The sequence below is a fragment of the Bos grunniens genome, chromosome 1 (genome assembly GCF_055505025.1).
Source record: "Bos grunniens cultivar Pamir isolate PY7600 chromosome 1, Bosgru_T2T1.0, whole genome shotgun sequence".
Lineage (NCBI taxonomy): Eukaryota > Metazoa > Chordata > Mammalia > Artiodactyla > Bovidae > Bos > Bos grunniens.
Genome location: NC_141165.1, coordinates 85252997 through 85269840, shown reverse-complemented (window position 1 = coordinate 85269840; position 16844 = coordinate 85252997). Strand labels below are relative to the sequence as shown.

Here is a 16844-nt window from a genome sequence, read left to right as displayed (position 1 = left end):
GTTTCATACAGAGCAAAGCTTTTAGACCAGCCTTCCTGAACTTAGGGGGCGGGGCATGCCTTAAAATTAAACATCAGTGACCTGAGGAAGCTTATAAAATAGCTTGGGAGAAGTCAGTCACCAAGACAGGGCATCTCAGAGTGGATGATTTTGCGTGTGGAAACTGCTTTCACCTCGATAAAAAAGGTATGTACTGTGGTTTAAATTCTCATTTCAGCTAAAAATAATAACTAACATGATTGAGGGCCTTTGGCCAGTTGCTTTGCAGACTTGGTTTCATTTTTCCATAAACGACCTTACAAGGGGGATATTTTTAGTGTCGTTTTTCGAATGAGGAAACTGAAGTTCAGATATCCTAAGCAACAGGCCTAAAGTAAGACCACCAACAAATGCCAGAGCTGGGGTGTCACCCTGAGAAGACTCACCTCAAAGTCTTCTGCTTGCGTCAGGCAACCCCCTTGATACCATTATTGGACAATGAGGAATTATTCCTGCATCAATACTGTACTAGATGAATTCTCAGGGGGTTACCCAGTGTGCATTTCAGTAAAACTGACCAAAAAGTGAGTTGGAATGTGCTGTGTGAATTGAAAATTCATTTAGTATTGATAGAATTAATTATTAAATAATTAAATAATATTAACAGAAAATGCAAAGCTTTTTATCTCCTGAAAAATTTTCTTCAGGCGATATGTTTTCTTATTAGATTCAATAGCAAAATGGTTTTTAAGACCCATATACTTGTGGAAATGTATTTTATTTTGTCAAGTGAAATCTAAAAGTCTCACCCCTAATATTCTGAAGCTCCTCGAGACCAGATGCCAGGTCCACACTATCGTGCAGGTGTGTAGACTCTTAGGAAACCTGGTCTAAGTTCTGGCTTCACAGCTTATCAGGAAGTAACCTCACTGAGTACATGGAGAATGTTAGTGCAGGACTCTTCCAGACTGGGTGTTGTAGAGACTCAGGTCCATGTAAAATTCTGAAACCAGGGCTTCTCCCTGGAGAAGCTCGAGGAGTGTAAGTAGTAATACACAGAGTCAATTCTGTCCCAGGGTGGATGCACCATAACCTTAGTAGAATTCTTTTCTAATTATTTAATATTCAGTTAATATAATATTTAAATTATATCTATTTTTTAAAAGTATTTGAAGTCTCTTCGTTAGGACCATCTTCCCATTAGTGTTAGAAGAAGATGCAAAAGTAAGTCATACATATCCGAGTTCATAGATACAGGTTAATAATGTGATTTACCCTCAGAAATTGCTCAACAAGCGTTGCATGAATTAGAATGCAAGGGGCACTGGGAAAAAATGATGGATATTATCAACTCTTTCTCTCACAAGAAGTTTAGTCATAGGACAAAAACTACTGCAATAAAGAGGCATCTTTGGAAGAGATGCAGGCAGGGATAATTATGCTCTGAAATCCTGCAGAGCTAAAGAACACATTTCAGCTCACTACAGAACATTTTGTAACAAGATATTTGTCAGGAGCTGACTTTTGGTCAAACTGTCATGTGGTAAAATGAGATTCATCAGGTATTAGAGGCAGGTGTTTACTGAAGCACTGAAGGTGGTCACAGAAGGCAGCAAAGTTCAGGGCTGTGGCAGAATGGAGAGCTGGAGACGGGGCCTGAGCCCCGGCCTTCTGCCCCTCTGGGCCTTAGCTTCCCCATCGGTACATCTGAGGGGAGAGGGTGGATAAATGACCTCTAAGTTTCTGCCCAGTTTGGGGGCCGTGGCGAATGTGCATAATGTGTGGCCATCCTTGAGCTTAGAACTCCTGGGCAGGGCACTGAGCCTGGAGCTGACTAGGGGCCAAGAGTAGAACTTCAGTGGTTTTAAGAAGGGCTTGGAAAGGAATGCAAATTTTTGTGGGTTTAGGCTGGATTTTGGCAAATCCATCACCCCCCAAAAGGTTAAAAACAGATGTTGTTTACCTGGTGGCAGGGGCTGATGGGAAACGGAGCCTCAGAGACCAAGGAAAGTAGCCCTCCCCGCCTCACGGGGCAGACGTGCTCAAGGCGGGGACTCAGGGACCGTCCCTCCTCCCCTCAACCTCACATCAACTTTTACTCATTATGTAACTGTTCTTTTGAAAAACACGCAACAAAACCTCCAGAAGAGCTATTGATTATTAAAGGTTATTTGGAGCTTTAGAGATTCTTAAGAAAGTGGTTATAATTATCCCAGTTATGACACATTCTTTTAAAAACTCAAATCTGAGAACATCTTGCTTGCCTCAATTCAGGCCTCTTCATCACAGGGAGAAAGGCAAAGAGCTGGAAATAGCTCTCGTGCAGCTACAGGCGAGGACTCACAAGGAAGAGAACAGACTGAGAGCAAGTCAGTGAAAGAAGCTGGGAGCAACCCAGGCTTCGACCCCACCAGCAGCGCTGCAGCCCCTACCCCTGCCCACTGTGCACCCCCCGCAAAGCAGCTTCCACACCCAAGGGCTCTGGGCTCACATCAGCTACTGGTCCTTCTCTGCTTAAATGCATAGCATGTACGAAAAGTAGCCTCAACAGAATATTAAGGAAGAAAGGAAGGGAAGGAGGAAGGAAGAAAGGAAGAAAGGAAGAGAAATTCAGGAAATACAATAATTTGCTTCTGCATTTCATAATAGCATTTATTGAGCATTTGTGTCAGATACTGCTCTAAATGCTGTCTATATTTTCTCATTTAATTCCCTCGGAATTTCACAAGGTTGGTATGATTATCATTCCCACTTAACAGCCAAGGAAATTAAAGCATCCATTGGACACAGTTATACTTAGTATGTGAAGAGCCAGAATTCAAAGCCAGTCAAGGTGATCCTGGGGTCCCCAAGGTTCCCAGGCCTACTCCTGGCCTGGTAAACAGCCAGCAAGTGGAGGATAGGGTGGGGAGGTGGAGTCAGGGGAGGCATTTCTTTGATGAACCTCATAGGGCGCTAAATGCAGGTTTTGTTTTCGATTAGTTTTTTTTCTCATGGTTCACTTGAGGGCTTCACTCTCTCCCAATCCCTGCCACCCCACCCCACCCCCCCACACACACATTTTTTCTGTTCATTCAACAAGTGCACACACACACATACGCGCACACACACACACACACACACACACACGGCTTCTGTTCATTCAACAAGCATCTACTGTGCCTGGCACTGGGAGGTTCTGTGGGAGAGTCCAGGGAGAATTAAACATCATGCCCATCCTTGAAAAATATGTAATTAGCTGTGTGGGGTCAGCAGGGGAGCTGGCCAAATAAGCCCAACAAACTGTAATGCCAGGCAGATTGTGTTCTAATGGAGGCACAGAAGGTTCTAGTGAGGCTCACAGAGGAGGAAGACCTCACAGCCACACCGATGACTGAGGTGGCCCCGGAGGATGAGGGGCTCAGAGGGGCTGAGTAGGAGGCTGCCCACACAGAGACCGACGAGCCCAGACATGTTCCTCCAAGGACTCCGTGCCCTCAGAGACTCCGAACGCCTGCAGCTGCTTTGTTCTCCCCACTCCAGGTCCATCTCCAGCCACCCAGCTCAAGGATGGTGCCAGTGCTGCTGCTGCTCCCTGCCCTGGCTGGCCTCTTCGGAGCAGCTGAGGGACAAGCTTTCCATCTCGGGAAATGCCCCCATCCTCCCGTGCAGGAGAATTTCGACGTGAATAAGGTGTAGTAAAAGAATAAATCCCTGCTTGTTTTGCTGTCTCCTGTTTGAATAAGCATCCTACCAGGTTTGGGTTTTTTTTTTCCTGCTCTAATGACCACAGCAAGCCTTGGGGTAGGTACTTAGCCTCCAAAGAGTTCCCAAAAGCAGACTTTGAGACAAGAACTGGGGAGCAGAGAGGTTTTGGGAGATGATCCCAAGAAGCCTGAGTGGGCTTGTGTGGAAACAGAGGAGGCAGGCAAGCAGTAAAGGGTGAGCTCACGAGCAGGTTACTCTGTGAACAGGGTTCACTTCTGCTGGGGGTCCTCTGAGGAAATGCACAGAATGTGCCTCAGCTTGTCCCATGGATAGGTGCAAGCAGGCAGTGGGAGCTCCCATGACACTGGACAAGCCTCTCACAGGGAAGGAGACCCAGGGGCTTGAGTTGGAAGCTGGCAGTGTGTGGGGGAAGTGCTTGCCATGATGGAGGTGAGCCCAGAGGTGGGCTGAGAGGACAATGGGACACAGGGCATCAGCAGCAGATGTTGCAGAGGTGTTATCCTCACTCTACAGATGAAGAAGCTGAACGTCAGGGAGCTTGCCACCTGCTCAGGTCACACAGCCAGTAAATGCAGAGTAGGATTCAAAACTAGGCTTCCCAGGAGTGCGGGATCCCATGGGTGACTCAAATAGGACCCAGGATGGGATAGCACTTCCCCCAGGGGCCTTCTTGTCACCTGTGCTAAAAAGATATCAATAAAATCAACTCCCCCATATATGGTAAGGATTGTCTCATCATCTTATTCATGTCTTTTGAACACAAAACTTTTCAATATTAATGAAGCCCAAATTATCTTTTCATTTTTTGCTTGTGCTTCTGGTGGCATATCTTAAAAAAAAAAAAAAAAGTCGCCTAGTCTATGTTTATAAAGATTTACTCCTATACTTTCTTCTAAGGGATTTATAGTTTTAGTTCTTACATATAAGTCTTTGATTCATTTTAAGTTATATTTTGTACATTGGTGATACAGAAAGGAAACTTCTTTCTTTGGCATGAGGATATACAGCTGTTCCAGACTGTTTGTTGAGAAGATGAGTCTTCCCCACTGAATAGTCTTGATATAATTGTTGAAAATCAATTGACCATATGTGTAAGAATTTATTTTGGGGCTCACAATTCTATTCTATTGATTTATATGTCTGTCCTTATTCCAGCACTATATAGTCTTGATTACTGCAGCTTTGTAGTAAGTTTTGAAGTCAGAACATATAAGTCCTTCAACTTTGTTCTTGTGGCTATTCTGAGTCCTTTGTATTTCAACATAAATGTTAGGATCAGTTTGTCAATTTCTGTAAAGAAGCTAGTTGGAATTTTGATAGAGACTGTACTGTTAAGTCTATGGTCAATTTGAAGAGTATTGCCATCTTAGCAAGTTTAAGTCTTCCTATCCATGAACATAGGATGTCTTTCCATTTATTTAGGTCTTCTTTATTTCTGCAGTCTTTTGTAGTTTTCAGAGTGTGTTTTATGCTTCTTTGGTTAAATTTTCATAAGAATTTTATTTTTTTTGATGCTATTATAAGTGGAAATTTTCTAAATTAATTTGTAGATTTGTCATTGTAAGTATAGGAATACTTTTTTTCCTAGATATTAGTTATTTTATCCTTTAACCTTGCCGAGTCCATTTGTTAGTTCTAATAGCTGTGCGTGGGGGCGTGTGTGTATTCCTTAGAATCTTCTATCTACAAAACCCTGTCATCTGAAAATGGAGATAGTTTTACTTCTTCCTTTTCACAATTATTTCTAAACATTGCATTCTCCTTATATAGATAGAGAAATGAAGACCCTTCACAAAAATAATATGAGATCATGAGGGAACATGACATGAAGAGCAATCTTCCACCTCTGAGTTTCTTCCTTTCTGGAAAATTAAGCTTCCTTGTTTTAAATTGTGGACCATTAAATTCACCTTAACAGTAATGGAACTATTTTAAATGCACTGTATAAAATGGAGATATTTTTGGAGGATGCCTATGAAACCAATTGACCTTTAGCTTATTCTTTGATGCTTATTCTTTAAATGCATGTTAAGCTTATTCTTTAAATGCATGTTCAGTTCAGTGATTTTAATTGAAAGATGTCCTTTAACAAATGAGAGGAAAATTTATGTCATAAATGTGAACGTAATTTTAACAAAGAGCCAGGTGACTGAAGCAATACTGCCACCTATTTGCAGTATGCTCTCATTTCAAATTCTGATTGCATCTCTTTAATTTTGCTTTGTTTTGCTGAGTAATACATTTTTAAATTTCTAAAATCATTTCAATTAATATTTTGACTAGGTAAATATATTCACCAGGTTCAAAATTCTAAAGGTGCAAAAGAAGATACAATGAAAACTTTCGCTTCCACCCCGGTAACCCAGCCTCATTTCTCCCCAGTGACAACCAGTAAAAACAGCTTATGGTGTCTTTTGAGAGATAATGTGTATATATATTAAAAAGCACATATATAATTGCAGTAGGAAGAATGTTGTCCATGTCCTATTCCCCAGAATCTGCAAGTAATATTTCTCTATATAGAAAAAGGGATTTTGAAGTTGTGATTAAAGTTATGGAGCTTGATATGGCAAGGGTATCCTAGATTATCAGATGGGTCTAATCTAATCATTACAAGCAGAGAACATTTCCCAGCTGTGGTCAGGGAGGTGTGATGATGGAAGAAGACTCAGAGAGATGCAGTGTGAGAAGGAGTTGACCTGTTTTTGCTGGCTCTGAAGATGGAGAAAGGGATTCACAAATCAAGAAATGCAAACGACATCTAGGACTTGGAAAGGACTTGGAAAGAAGACAGATTCTCCTCTAGAGCCTCTGGAAAGGAATGTAGCCCTGCCGCACTTTGATTTTAACCCAGTGAGATCCTTGTCAGACTTCAGATGTACAAAACTATGAGACCATAAATTTGTGATGTTTCAAGCTTGTGGTAATTTGTTACATTAGCAATGGGAAACCGATATAACCTTTTCTCCCAGTTTTACATAAAAGGTAGCTTAATATATATACACTATTTTGCACCTGGCTCTTTTCCCATTAAGTGTATCTTGGAGATAATTGCCTGTTGTGTTTTAAAAGAGGGTGTATAGCTTTCCATTGTATGGATGTGTCATCATTTAGTTAATCCTATTAATGCTCACTCAAGCCACTTCCTGTCTTTTAATAGTACAAAGAGAACTGCAATGAATGACCTTAGACATACATCATTTCTTATTTTCAGGAGGATACCTTTCCAGAAATGAGATTGCTGGGCCAGAGTAAATGTAGTTTTAGTTTTGCTTGACATTACCAAGTTGCCCTCACGAAGGTTGTAGACTGAAGCAGTCTCTATGCCGGGGAATGTGTGGAAGCAGGGTGTGACTGTCTCCCTTCACTCTCACCCACACGGTTGCTCAGTTCCTCTAAAGCTGATTCTGCACTGAAGTTACGGTCTGAGAGCAAGCCCCCAGGGGAAGAATGATATAGGTCTTCTAAATCCTGATCTCATGCCAAAAGCCTCTGTGACCAACTCCTCGTGTGGGATCTTATGAGGAGAATTGAGTCGATTCTGGAGTCCCAGTTCCCCACAGTAAACATATCTGACTTTGCACACAATTCAAAGATGCCTTGTAAAATCATAAAATATTTGAGATGACATCTTACATCATCTAAACCAATCCCTTCCTTTTACAGAGTTTAGAATTTCACGTAGGTTTTGACTGAAGGGGACACCAAGAACATAGCTAAATAAGAGCACTTTAGGAATGGACGGTGGCATTCAACCAATGCCCACACATCCGATTCACTTATTCCCATTGGAATCAATATCTTGCTCAGTGGCTTCTGGGAACAATGCAGCCCATTTTGCCTGGCTTCCCCAAGAAAGGGCTCTGCTCTGAAAGACAGCAATGGGGAAGAGTTTTCAGGTCCCCAGAGAGCCGCAGGGTTTTCTCTGCCTGTCGTTGTCTCTGCAGTATCTTGGAAAATGGTATGAAATTGAGAAGATCCCAGTGAGCTTTGAGAAGGGAAGTTGCATCCAAGCCAACTACTCACTAAAGGAAAATGGAAACGTCAAAGTGATAAACAAGGAGCTGAGGTGAGTGGTTGTGGTTTCAAAGGCATTGTACATCCTGGAGGCAGCCCTGCAGACTTGTCCTGGGATGACTGGTGCCCTTGCCTTCTAGTGTGAGAGGATGGGGACATCGCTGGGTCTTGGTTGCCTGCTCACAACAGGTCCTGAAAGGACAGCTTTTGGCAGGCAGGATGGTAGGGACAAGTCACACATTCATTTCCATGGCTACTTGCTGAGCAACTTATTGTGTCCCAGAGCCTGTGAAAGACCCTGGGGACTTAATGGTAACACAAACTGCAAGATTTCTTGCTCTCACTCCAAAATAGACCTTCTGGAAGCAAAAGACAGCAGGGACTCTCTTGTCTGATCTCCAGTACCAAAAGAGAAGCCCTTTCTATACCACCTGCTGATTGAGAGCATCTAGCTTAGCTTGAATCCTTCCAGAAACTGGGAGCTCATCAATGTCCATGACAGTTTATTCCATCTTCAGACAGTTTTAACTGTTAGAAAACTCCTTTTCTTATTAAGCAAGAATGAAATGCATACATAGTCACATTCTAGGTTTTGTGAACAGGAGAGTCTACAGAGATATACTTTTCTATCATTGAGGGCTTCTTCACTGATCCCAAAATTCATATTTTAAAAGCAAATATAAACTTAAAAAGAAACCCAGTAAGAACTGCTATCCACCCACCATCAACAAACATGAGAGTAACAATAAACAATGATAACTAATATTAATTAAGCATTTCCTATGTGCAAGGCACTCTTCTGTATGCATATATATATGTGTGAGTACAAGTGCATGTATTTATGTATATGTAAATGAGCATTGCTATTCATTTAATCCCCACAGCAACCTGAGGTAGGTACTATTATTAAATCCATTCTTATGGATGAAGAAACTGAGATACAGAGAGGTAAAGTAATTTGCCCAAGAGTCACAGAACTTGTAAGTGACAAAGCTGAGATTCAAGAGATTCAAAACCCAGGAGAAAGGACGACCCTGGTGGTCCAGTGGTTAAGACTCCACACTTCCAATGCAGGAGGTGAGGGTTTGATCCCTGGTCAGGGAACTAAGATGCCACAGTTCAGTTCAGTTCAGTTCAGTTGCTCAGTCGTGTCCGACTCTTTGAGACCCCCATGAATCACAGCATGCCAGGCCTCCCTGTCCATCACCAACTCCCGGAGTTCACTCAAACTCATGTCCGTTGAGTCAGTGATGCCATCCAGCCATCTCATCCTCTGTCGTCCCCTTCTCCTCCTGCCCCCAATCCTTCCCAGCATCAGAGTCTTTTCCAATGAGTCAACTCTTTGCATGAGGTGGCCAAAGTATTGGAGTTTCAACTTCAACATCAGTCCTTCCAATGAACACCCAGGACTGATCTCCTTTAGGATAGACTGGTTGGACCTCCTTGCAGTCCAAGGGACTCTCAAGAGTCTTCTCCAACACCACAGGTCAAAAGCATCAGTTCTTCAGCGCTCAGCTTTCTTCACAGTCCAACTCTCACATCCATACATGACCACAGGAAAAACCATAGCCTTGACTAGACGGACCTTTGTTGGCAAAGTAATGTCTCTGCTTTTTAATATGCTATCTAGGTTGGTCATAACTTTTCTTCCAAGGAGTAAGCGTCTTTTAATTTCATGGCTGCAATCACCACCTGCAGTGATTTTGGAGCCCAAAAAAATAAAGTCTGAAACTGTTTCCACTGTTTCCCCATTTATTTCCCAAGAAGTGAAGGGACCAGATGCCATGATCTTAGTTTTCTGAATGTTGAGTTTTAAGCCAACTTTTTCACTCTTCTCTTTCACTTTCATCAAGAGGCTTTTTAGTTCCTCTTCACTTTCTGCTATAAGGGAAGTGTCATCTACATATCTGAGGTTATTGATATTTCTTCTGGCAATCTGGATTCCAGCTTGAGCTTCATCCAGCCCAGCATTTCTCATGATGTACTCTGCATATAAGTTAAATAAGCAGTGTGACAATATACAGCCTTGACGTACTCCTTTTCCTATTTGGAACCAGTCTGTTGTTCCATGTCCAGTTCTAACTGTTGCTTCCTGACCTGCGTACAGGTTTCTCAAGAGGCAGGTCAGGTGGTCTGGTATTCCCATCTCTTTCAGAATCTTCCACAGTTTATTGTGATACACACAGTCAAAGGCTTTGGCATAGTCAATAAAGCAGAAATAGCCAAAAAATAAAAATTAAAAAATAAATTAAAAAGTTTTAAAGTAAATTAAAACCAGGGAGAAGTGAAATGGAGAAGAAACCAGAAGACAAATGAAAGAAGCTGGACATGAAGGGTTGCCATTCCTGCTTCCTAAGTTGTCTAAGAAGTGTGTTCAACTCCAAGAAAACAAGTACCAGTCAGACTGGTAGTCACACAGGCTCAGAAAGACTTCCCACGGCCATTATATTACCCATTAAGCTTCCTGTGAGCCGCAACACAGTGGCTGATTCTCTGACCCCGCGTAAACCAAAACAATACCGGAAGAGTCTTGAATAAAGAAAAATCAGACTCGTTTCAGAGCTCCTGATATCACTGAGGCCCAAAGAGGGGGAAAACTTTGCAGATCTCCAGACTTCATGTTTTGCATGATTTTTAGTGATCTAGTCAGCCTTTATGTTTTCCTTTGGACCCTTGTCATTTTTAAAGAAATGAATATTCTTTTTGTGTGAGGTTGATTCATTTGTTTGTAAATTTTCCCTTTTTCCTCCGTCATGCTTTGGAGTCCAGGAGCAAGAAACAGCCTTGCAGGCCACTACATATACTCTGAAAAAAAGGGTTGAAGTGCCAGGGTCTCACATATCATCCAGTCCTTGGCCATTGCAATTGTTGATCCTTATTACTCCAAAACTGTCTTTCTCTGCTCAGTCCAGAGACAGTAATAAGGCAAAGGGGAGGGAATAGACCCAGGACCCAGCCTACCGTCAAGAATCTCCTACCCAGAAATTGCACTGTTGGCCACCATGATTGTTGGTGTCACAAATCTTGCCTTTCATTGATTTGTGGCTTTTAACTGGTTCAGGTTTTTTTGTTCTGTTTTTTACTCACTGCAGAGCTGATGGAACTGTGAATCAAATTGAAGGTGAAGCCACCCCGGAGAACATCACAGAGCCTGCCAAGCTGGCAGTTAAGTTTTTCTGGTGTAAGTATACACTTCTCTCAGGAGGCGTCAGGGACAGGAGCTCGACAAACTGAAGGCTAGAGCCCTGGGTCGGAGCAGTCCTGTCACATCTGAGTGTCACCTATACTGATTCAATGCATAATTACCTGTGGAACACCTCCTACCTGCCGTATGCTGGGCTAGGCCCTGGAGATGCAAAGATGAGCAAGACAGAGCTGGCCAATGTCCCTGTGAAGCTTACATGTCAGTGTGGATACTGACAAGCAGCCAGGTGATTTATTATAAAACTACAGGAAGTATGTCAATGGAGGAAGCACAGATTGAAGCCTGTTGGGCATGAGTATTAGGAGACTCAAGCCAGTCTTCTTTCCCAGAGGGAACTAATAACTGCAAAATTAGTAGTTATTAGAAAAACGACTAACATGTGAGAAAGTTTAAAAGCAAGAGCTGGTAAGAGTGAAGGTAAGTTGGAGTCCTGGCTCTGTTTGCCACTTTCTATCCAAATTTTGGGGGTTTCATTTGGTTCCCCTTCCAGTTGGACAGTGGGTTTTCCTTGGTGTTGGGAGGTGGAGTTATTGAATAATATCCTCTGAATTTAAAAGGAACTTTGAGACTGGAAAGGAAAGCAGGCAACTCCATAAAGAACGGTTATGTTTATTATGGGTAACTTACATCCAGACAGAATCATGTAGACGACCATCAGAGGCATTCCCAGCTGCACTGCGTTCTGCCAAAAGGGGGACAGGGATGCTTAATGGGGCCACAGCTAAAAATAGAATCTGACTACTAAAGGAAGCATGTCCACACTGACGGAAACTGAGGGATTTGCCTCCTCCCGCCCTCACCCCAGGGGTCTCATGACCATTAACCACCTGTGTCAGCAAAAGACATTCTTTCAGTTTTTGTGTGAGATAAAGACTGTAGGGAACTTATTTGGCTTGGGTGCTTTCCTTGTGAGTAAGCTAAAGCTCAGTAGGGCGAAAAAGGGGAGGGCTAGGAGTGCAGGCCTAAGATGGAGCTGACACAATGGAGCCAGTGCCATTGAGCCACGCACTTGGCTTGGCTGTGAAGGTCAAGTTCACAAAGGAAATTTCTGGATTCAAATGGAAAAGTAAACCCTCCATCTGTCTTCTTAAAGACCCTTTTAATACTGAACTTTCAACACTACTCAGATGTCAATCAGTGAATCTCTATAGGCCCATTAGGAAGAATTTGTAACCTGTTACCACCTTATTTGGGCTTCCCCAGCAGCTCAGTGGTGAAAAACTCACCTGCTAATGCAGGAGATGAAGGAGATGCGGGTTCAACCCTTGGCTTTGGAAGATCCTTTGGAGCAGGAAATGGCAACTCACTCCAGTATTCTTGCTTGAGAAATCACATGGACAGAGGAGCCTGATGGGCTACAGTCCATAGGGTCACAAAGAGTCAGACATGACCGAGTGACTAAACAACAGCCATCACCTGATTTACCATATTCTTAAGAATAGTGGGGTTTTCAAAGTTCACACAAGAAGAAAAACAAGCAAACCAACATTAGCCTCTACCTCCTCCTGTAGGTGAATTATAGAGGAAGCTGGATGGTACAAACCTGGAAAGCCTGGGGCCCCTGACTGTGCATTCCTAACTGCACTTACTGAGTAATGGCTCCATAGGCACTTGTGCTCAGTGCACCTGTCAGTCCAGGGGATCCGGCCCAAACTTCCAGATATTACGGGCTTCCAGGTACCAACCTGCAGTCAGGGAATGGGGATCCAGAATGGTGGCTCTGAACTCTGGCTGCACATTGGAATTACTGGGAAGCTTTCCAAAGTACCAACAAGCTCCAGTTCGGCCTTTGGGAGTTGGGGTGGGGAGAGATGCGCCTGGTGTTTTTCAGAGGTCCCATATGATTCCCACATGAAGCCAGAATGAAGACCCACTGATGTAGAAGAACTAGAATCCCAGAGCCTGGCTTCCAGGACCCTGGAGATGAAGGTTTCTCTTGCCCTGGTCCCTCCTAATACTGTCTTCCTCTGGTTCTCAGTCATGCCGTCAGCTCCGTACTGGGTCCTGGCCACCGACTATGAGAACTACGCCCTCGTGTACTCCTGTACCACAATCATCTGGCTTTTTCACATGGATCATGTTTGGATCTTGGGAAGAAACCCTTATCTCCCTCCAGAAACAGTGACCTATCTCAAAGATATCCTGACCTCTAATAACATTGAAGTTGAGAAAATGACGATCACAGATCAGGTGAACTGTCCCGAGTCCATGTAACCAGGCTCTAAAGGGAGCTGCATTCACTCCATGTTCCTTCTCTTGCTTTGCTTTTCCCCTATACCAACCCTCATAAAGACAAACCAAACCACCAGAGCAACCTATTACAAACCTACCAGAAGGGAAACGTGGCAGCAGAAGCTAATGGAGAAGAACCCAAGGCAAGCTGGCCCAGACATTTAGCCATGCACCATTCTGTTACCTTGCGAGTCTGATAATAAACTTGCTGCTGACCTGCTGTGCTCACAGTAGATTCTAAACTGGACTAATTATTGTGGGGTTTTAATGAGAAGCCTAAGTTTGGAAATCCTTAAGCAGTGATGTTGAAAAAAAAAATGAAGCCCTGAACAGTTTAAAGGTAACAATCCTGTTTCTAGAAAGAGAAAGCTGATGGCAAAGGCACATTCCAAGTGACCCGAATCCAGGTGCCCCCATCCTGCAATAGGCAGTCCTTAGTGGGGGGAATCCTATGGAAGTTTTGAGTCTCTGACAGGCAGTTTCCTGGAAACATTTGCTCTCAGGAGGTCTTCAGAACCACGTGAAGAATGGGACCATCTTAAGTCTGTGCAATGAAGAGAGTCTGTGAGGGAGAAGCTATGGGAATTTTTAAGAAAATAATTTTTTTTGTCTTTTATTCAGCTGATATTTACTGGGACTCAAGAGCATTCCAGGCATTGAGAAATAGAATCCATTTTCTCCCACAGAAGCTCACAGACTAGCGAGGGAGACTGACAAGTAGAGATATGGATTTTAATCCAAGCTGAGGGGTGCAAAGGCAGAGACGTGTGGCGGGAGCTGGGGAAGCTCTGAGAAGATCTCAACCCCTGCCAGACACAGGCACTTATGAGGTGGTACAGTCACACACTGGGGCGTTCCAGCTTCAAGGAGTCAGGAAGCACCTGGAGTTTGCTCCTGATTGGTTTTTTTTTTTTTTTTACATTTTAACTCTTAAAATCAAAACAGCCTCAAAATGATCACCCTGTGATTATTCTTATCTTGCACAAAATTTGTAATCCATTAATGTTTGGGAAATGAATAGAAAATGAAGCCATTTGATTAGATTTTTGCGTTTTCAGCACAAATATAAAATACTCATTTCCTGGAGCGTTTGAGACTCTTCACTGCTTTATATTAAAGGTTATAAAAATTACAAGAAGCTTAATATGTATCATTTTCATTTTACTAAATAAATATGACCTCAAAAGGTAGCTTGCAATTCAAAATTCCTAAAGGCTGAAACTCACTAGACAAAGAGGTAGGAAGGAAGCTGTAGGTATTAAAGAAGAGCCTCTTCCCACATCTCAGCCTTCTGCTGCTTCCTGTGCCTTATGTCACTGCCCACCCCAGTGAAGGGCGCCTGGCTTGACTTCTTTTTTTTTTTTTAATTTTATTTTATTTTTAAACTTTACATAATTGTATTAGTTTTGCCAAATATCAAAATGAATCCGCCACAGGTATACATGTGTTCCCCATCCTGAACCCTCCTCCCTCCTCCCTCCCAATACCATCCCTCTGGGTCCTCCCAGTGCACTAGCCCCAAGCATCCAGTATCGTGCATCGAACCTGGACTGGCATCTCGTTTCATACATGATATTTTACATGTTTCAATGCCATTCTCCCAAATCTTCCCACCCTCTCCTTCTCCCATAGAGTCCATAAGACTGTTCTATTGACTTCTATAGTTCTTCCCAGAGTGTTAAGCTGATTGTCTAGTTCTTACCTCATAGTTCAAGAAAAGTCATGACTGTGTTAATAGCTCTTAACGGCTGTCTAATAGCATCTAAAACGACAAACGTGACTACATTTTGCACCTTTTACAGTGTCTTGCCCAAACATAGGCTCACAATTCTTGTGTGAATCAATTACTGAGTAAGTCAATAGATGGGTGGACTTGAGATGTTTGGGAAAGGATAAGGAAACTAAGAAGCAAGTATCAGGGGTCATTGAATCCGAGAAAATGGGAGGAATTCAGAGGGTAGCATGGGGGCATCATGGGGTAAAACAACAAAAATTTCAGAAGAGAAAGCAAAAGAAGTGGGAATTAAACAGCAAAATAGAGACAGTAGCAACCCCCCGTGTGCCCATAAATAAATGACCCCCACATACCCATCATCAGTGCCAATAGTCATCAACATTTCACCAATCTTGCTTCAGCTATCACCCATCCACCTCTGGTGTTTTTTCAAATAGTGTTTTGAAAAATACTAAATAGCACATCCTATTATTTTTCCTGTTAACTACTGAAGTATATATCTCTAGCAAGTACAGGCACTTTTTAAACCAAAAAAAAGAAAAGAAAAGCAAGGTTATATCTTACATCCTGAAAGTACTCAGAGAATGTAATTTATGTAATATAAAGATTATTTTATATTTTCCATATGAAAGGAAAGATACATGTACAGAGGTGTTCATCATACTTTTACTTGTAGCAGCCCCCAAACTAAAAGGAGCTAAAGTAAAATGAAAACTAACAGCAGAGGAGCGAAGGGAAGATCCCCTGGAGGAGGGCAAGGCAACCCACTCCAGTATTCTTGCCTGGCGAATCCCATGGACAGAGAAGCCTGGTGGGCTCAGCCCACAGGGTCGCAAAGAGTCAGACACGACTGAAGCGACTTAGCATGCATGCAGAGGAGTGAGATCATAAATTATGGAACAGCCACTTGATGTAATGTGGTATACTCCGTAAATTTGTCGTTATGAAGATAGAGGTCACGTGAGAGCTGGTGCCTGCCTGCCACACTCAATACTGATGGGGGTAGGGAGGATGAAGGGGGAGTAGGGAGGAAGATTAGGGGTCCCTGTATGTGGCCTTGCTGCCTGCAGAGAGAGAGTCTGGAACATGTGCTGTGCTGACCCCACCACATCCAATAGGACCAAGGTGTGTCCACCTGAGTTAATGACTGCCAATCCACAAGCTAAACAGAAACTTCTGACGGCCTACCTGGATGGAAAAGATAAATTAGGCCAATCTAATCAGAATTTGGCTTTAAGAGATCTAGAGAAAGGATAATTGAAAACTCTGTAAGTAATAACTGAGAGGTCGTGTGGTTTGGGGTGGCCGTTTTTGTCGATCCACAACTGAAGTTATAAGAGTGCAGAAGAGAAATGCACAGATAAGCTCATACCCCACCTAAGGCTTCTGAGAGAGGCTTCAGTAGCCGATGGCTGTGTCCCAGCTCTAATTCCTGTGGGGCTTAGCTGTCTTAGGTTCCTGTCCCTGGATTTCTTTAAGATTAGGCTCACACATACACCTACCTACACACACACACACACACAACTTTTTTTTCTTTTGAGCTAATTTAACTTGACTGAGTAATGTTCTTTGCAACCTAAAATAGCCCTAAGACAAAAGTGTTCACTTTTTGAGTGAAAAAAGACAGCAGTATTGTACTTAAGTTGTACTTAGTTACATAAAATGATGGCATGCAATCAAGGACTGAAGGTGAACAAAGAAATGAAGGCAATTAATGTCTTAGAATAGTGGAATTACACAGTGATGTGCTTTCCTTTTTTATTTTTGCTGCTGGTATTTGTCGTGTAGGCCTTAAAACTTTAGACCCCAAAACTTTCTTCTAGTTCAGCCCGACCCTCTGGCAAGCTGAGTTCCAAATGCCAAAGAAATAGAAATTTAGAAAATGTCTGTTTTCACAGTTGTCTAATTGTTGTATTATTTTATTGAAAAGTTCCCCCCAACACAATCACTTTCATCTTAATAATTAGG

At 42.7% G+C, this 16844-nt stretch overlaps 1 protein-coding gene across 1 annotated transcript; it reads left to right on the top strand.

The window, feature by feature from the left end:
* The first annotated feature begins 122 nt into the window (after window positions 1-122).
* APOD (apolipoprotein D) lies at window positions 123-13383 on the top strand. Its single transcript, XM_086399614.1, has 5 exons — window positions 123-186; window positions 3502-3651; window positions 7635-7756; window positions 10797-10885; window positions 12888-13383. Exons 1-5 carry the CDS (start codon window positions 145-147, stop codon window positions 13121-13123), a joined length of 639 nt encoding a protein of 212 aa, XP_086255740.1. The 5' UTR covers window positions 123-144; the 3' UTR covers window positions 13124-13383.
* The last annotated feature ends 3461 nt before the right edge of the window (window positions 13384-16844 follow it).

Bases quoted from the DNA above. Each gene is read 5' to 3' on its own strand.
- APOD (XM_086399614.1), top strand. From the start codon at position 145: ATGATTTTGCGTGTGGAAACTGCTTTCACCTCGATAAAAAAG. The intron at 187-3,501 runs GTATGTACTGTG...TCCCCACTCCAG, and splicing joins CTTTCACCTCGATAAAAAAG to GTCCATCTCCAGCCACCCAG. The intron at 3,652-7,634 runs GTGTAGTAAAAG...TTGTCTCTGCAG, and splicing joins AGAATTTCGACGTGAATAAG to TATCTTGGAAAATGGTATGA.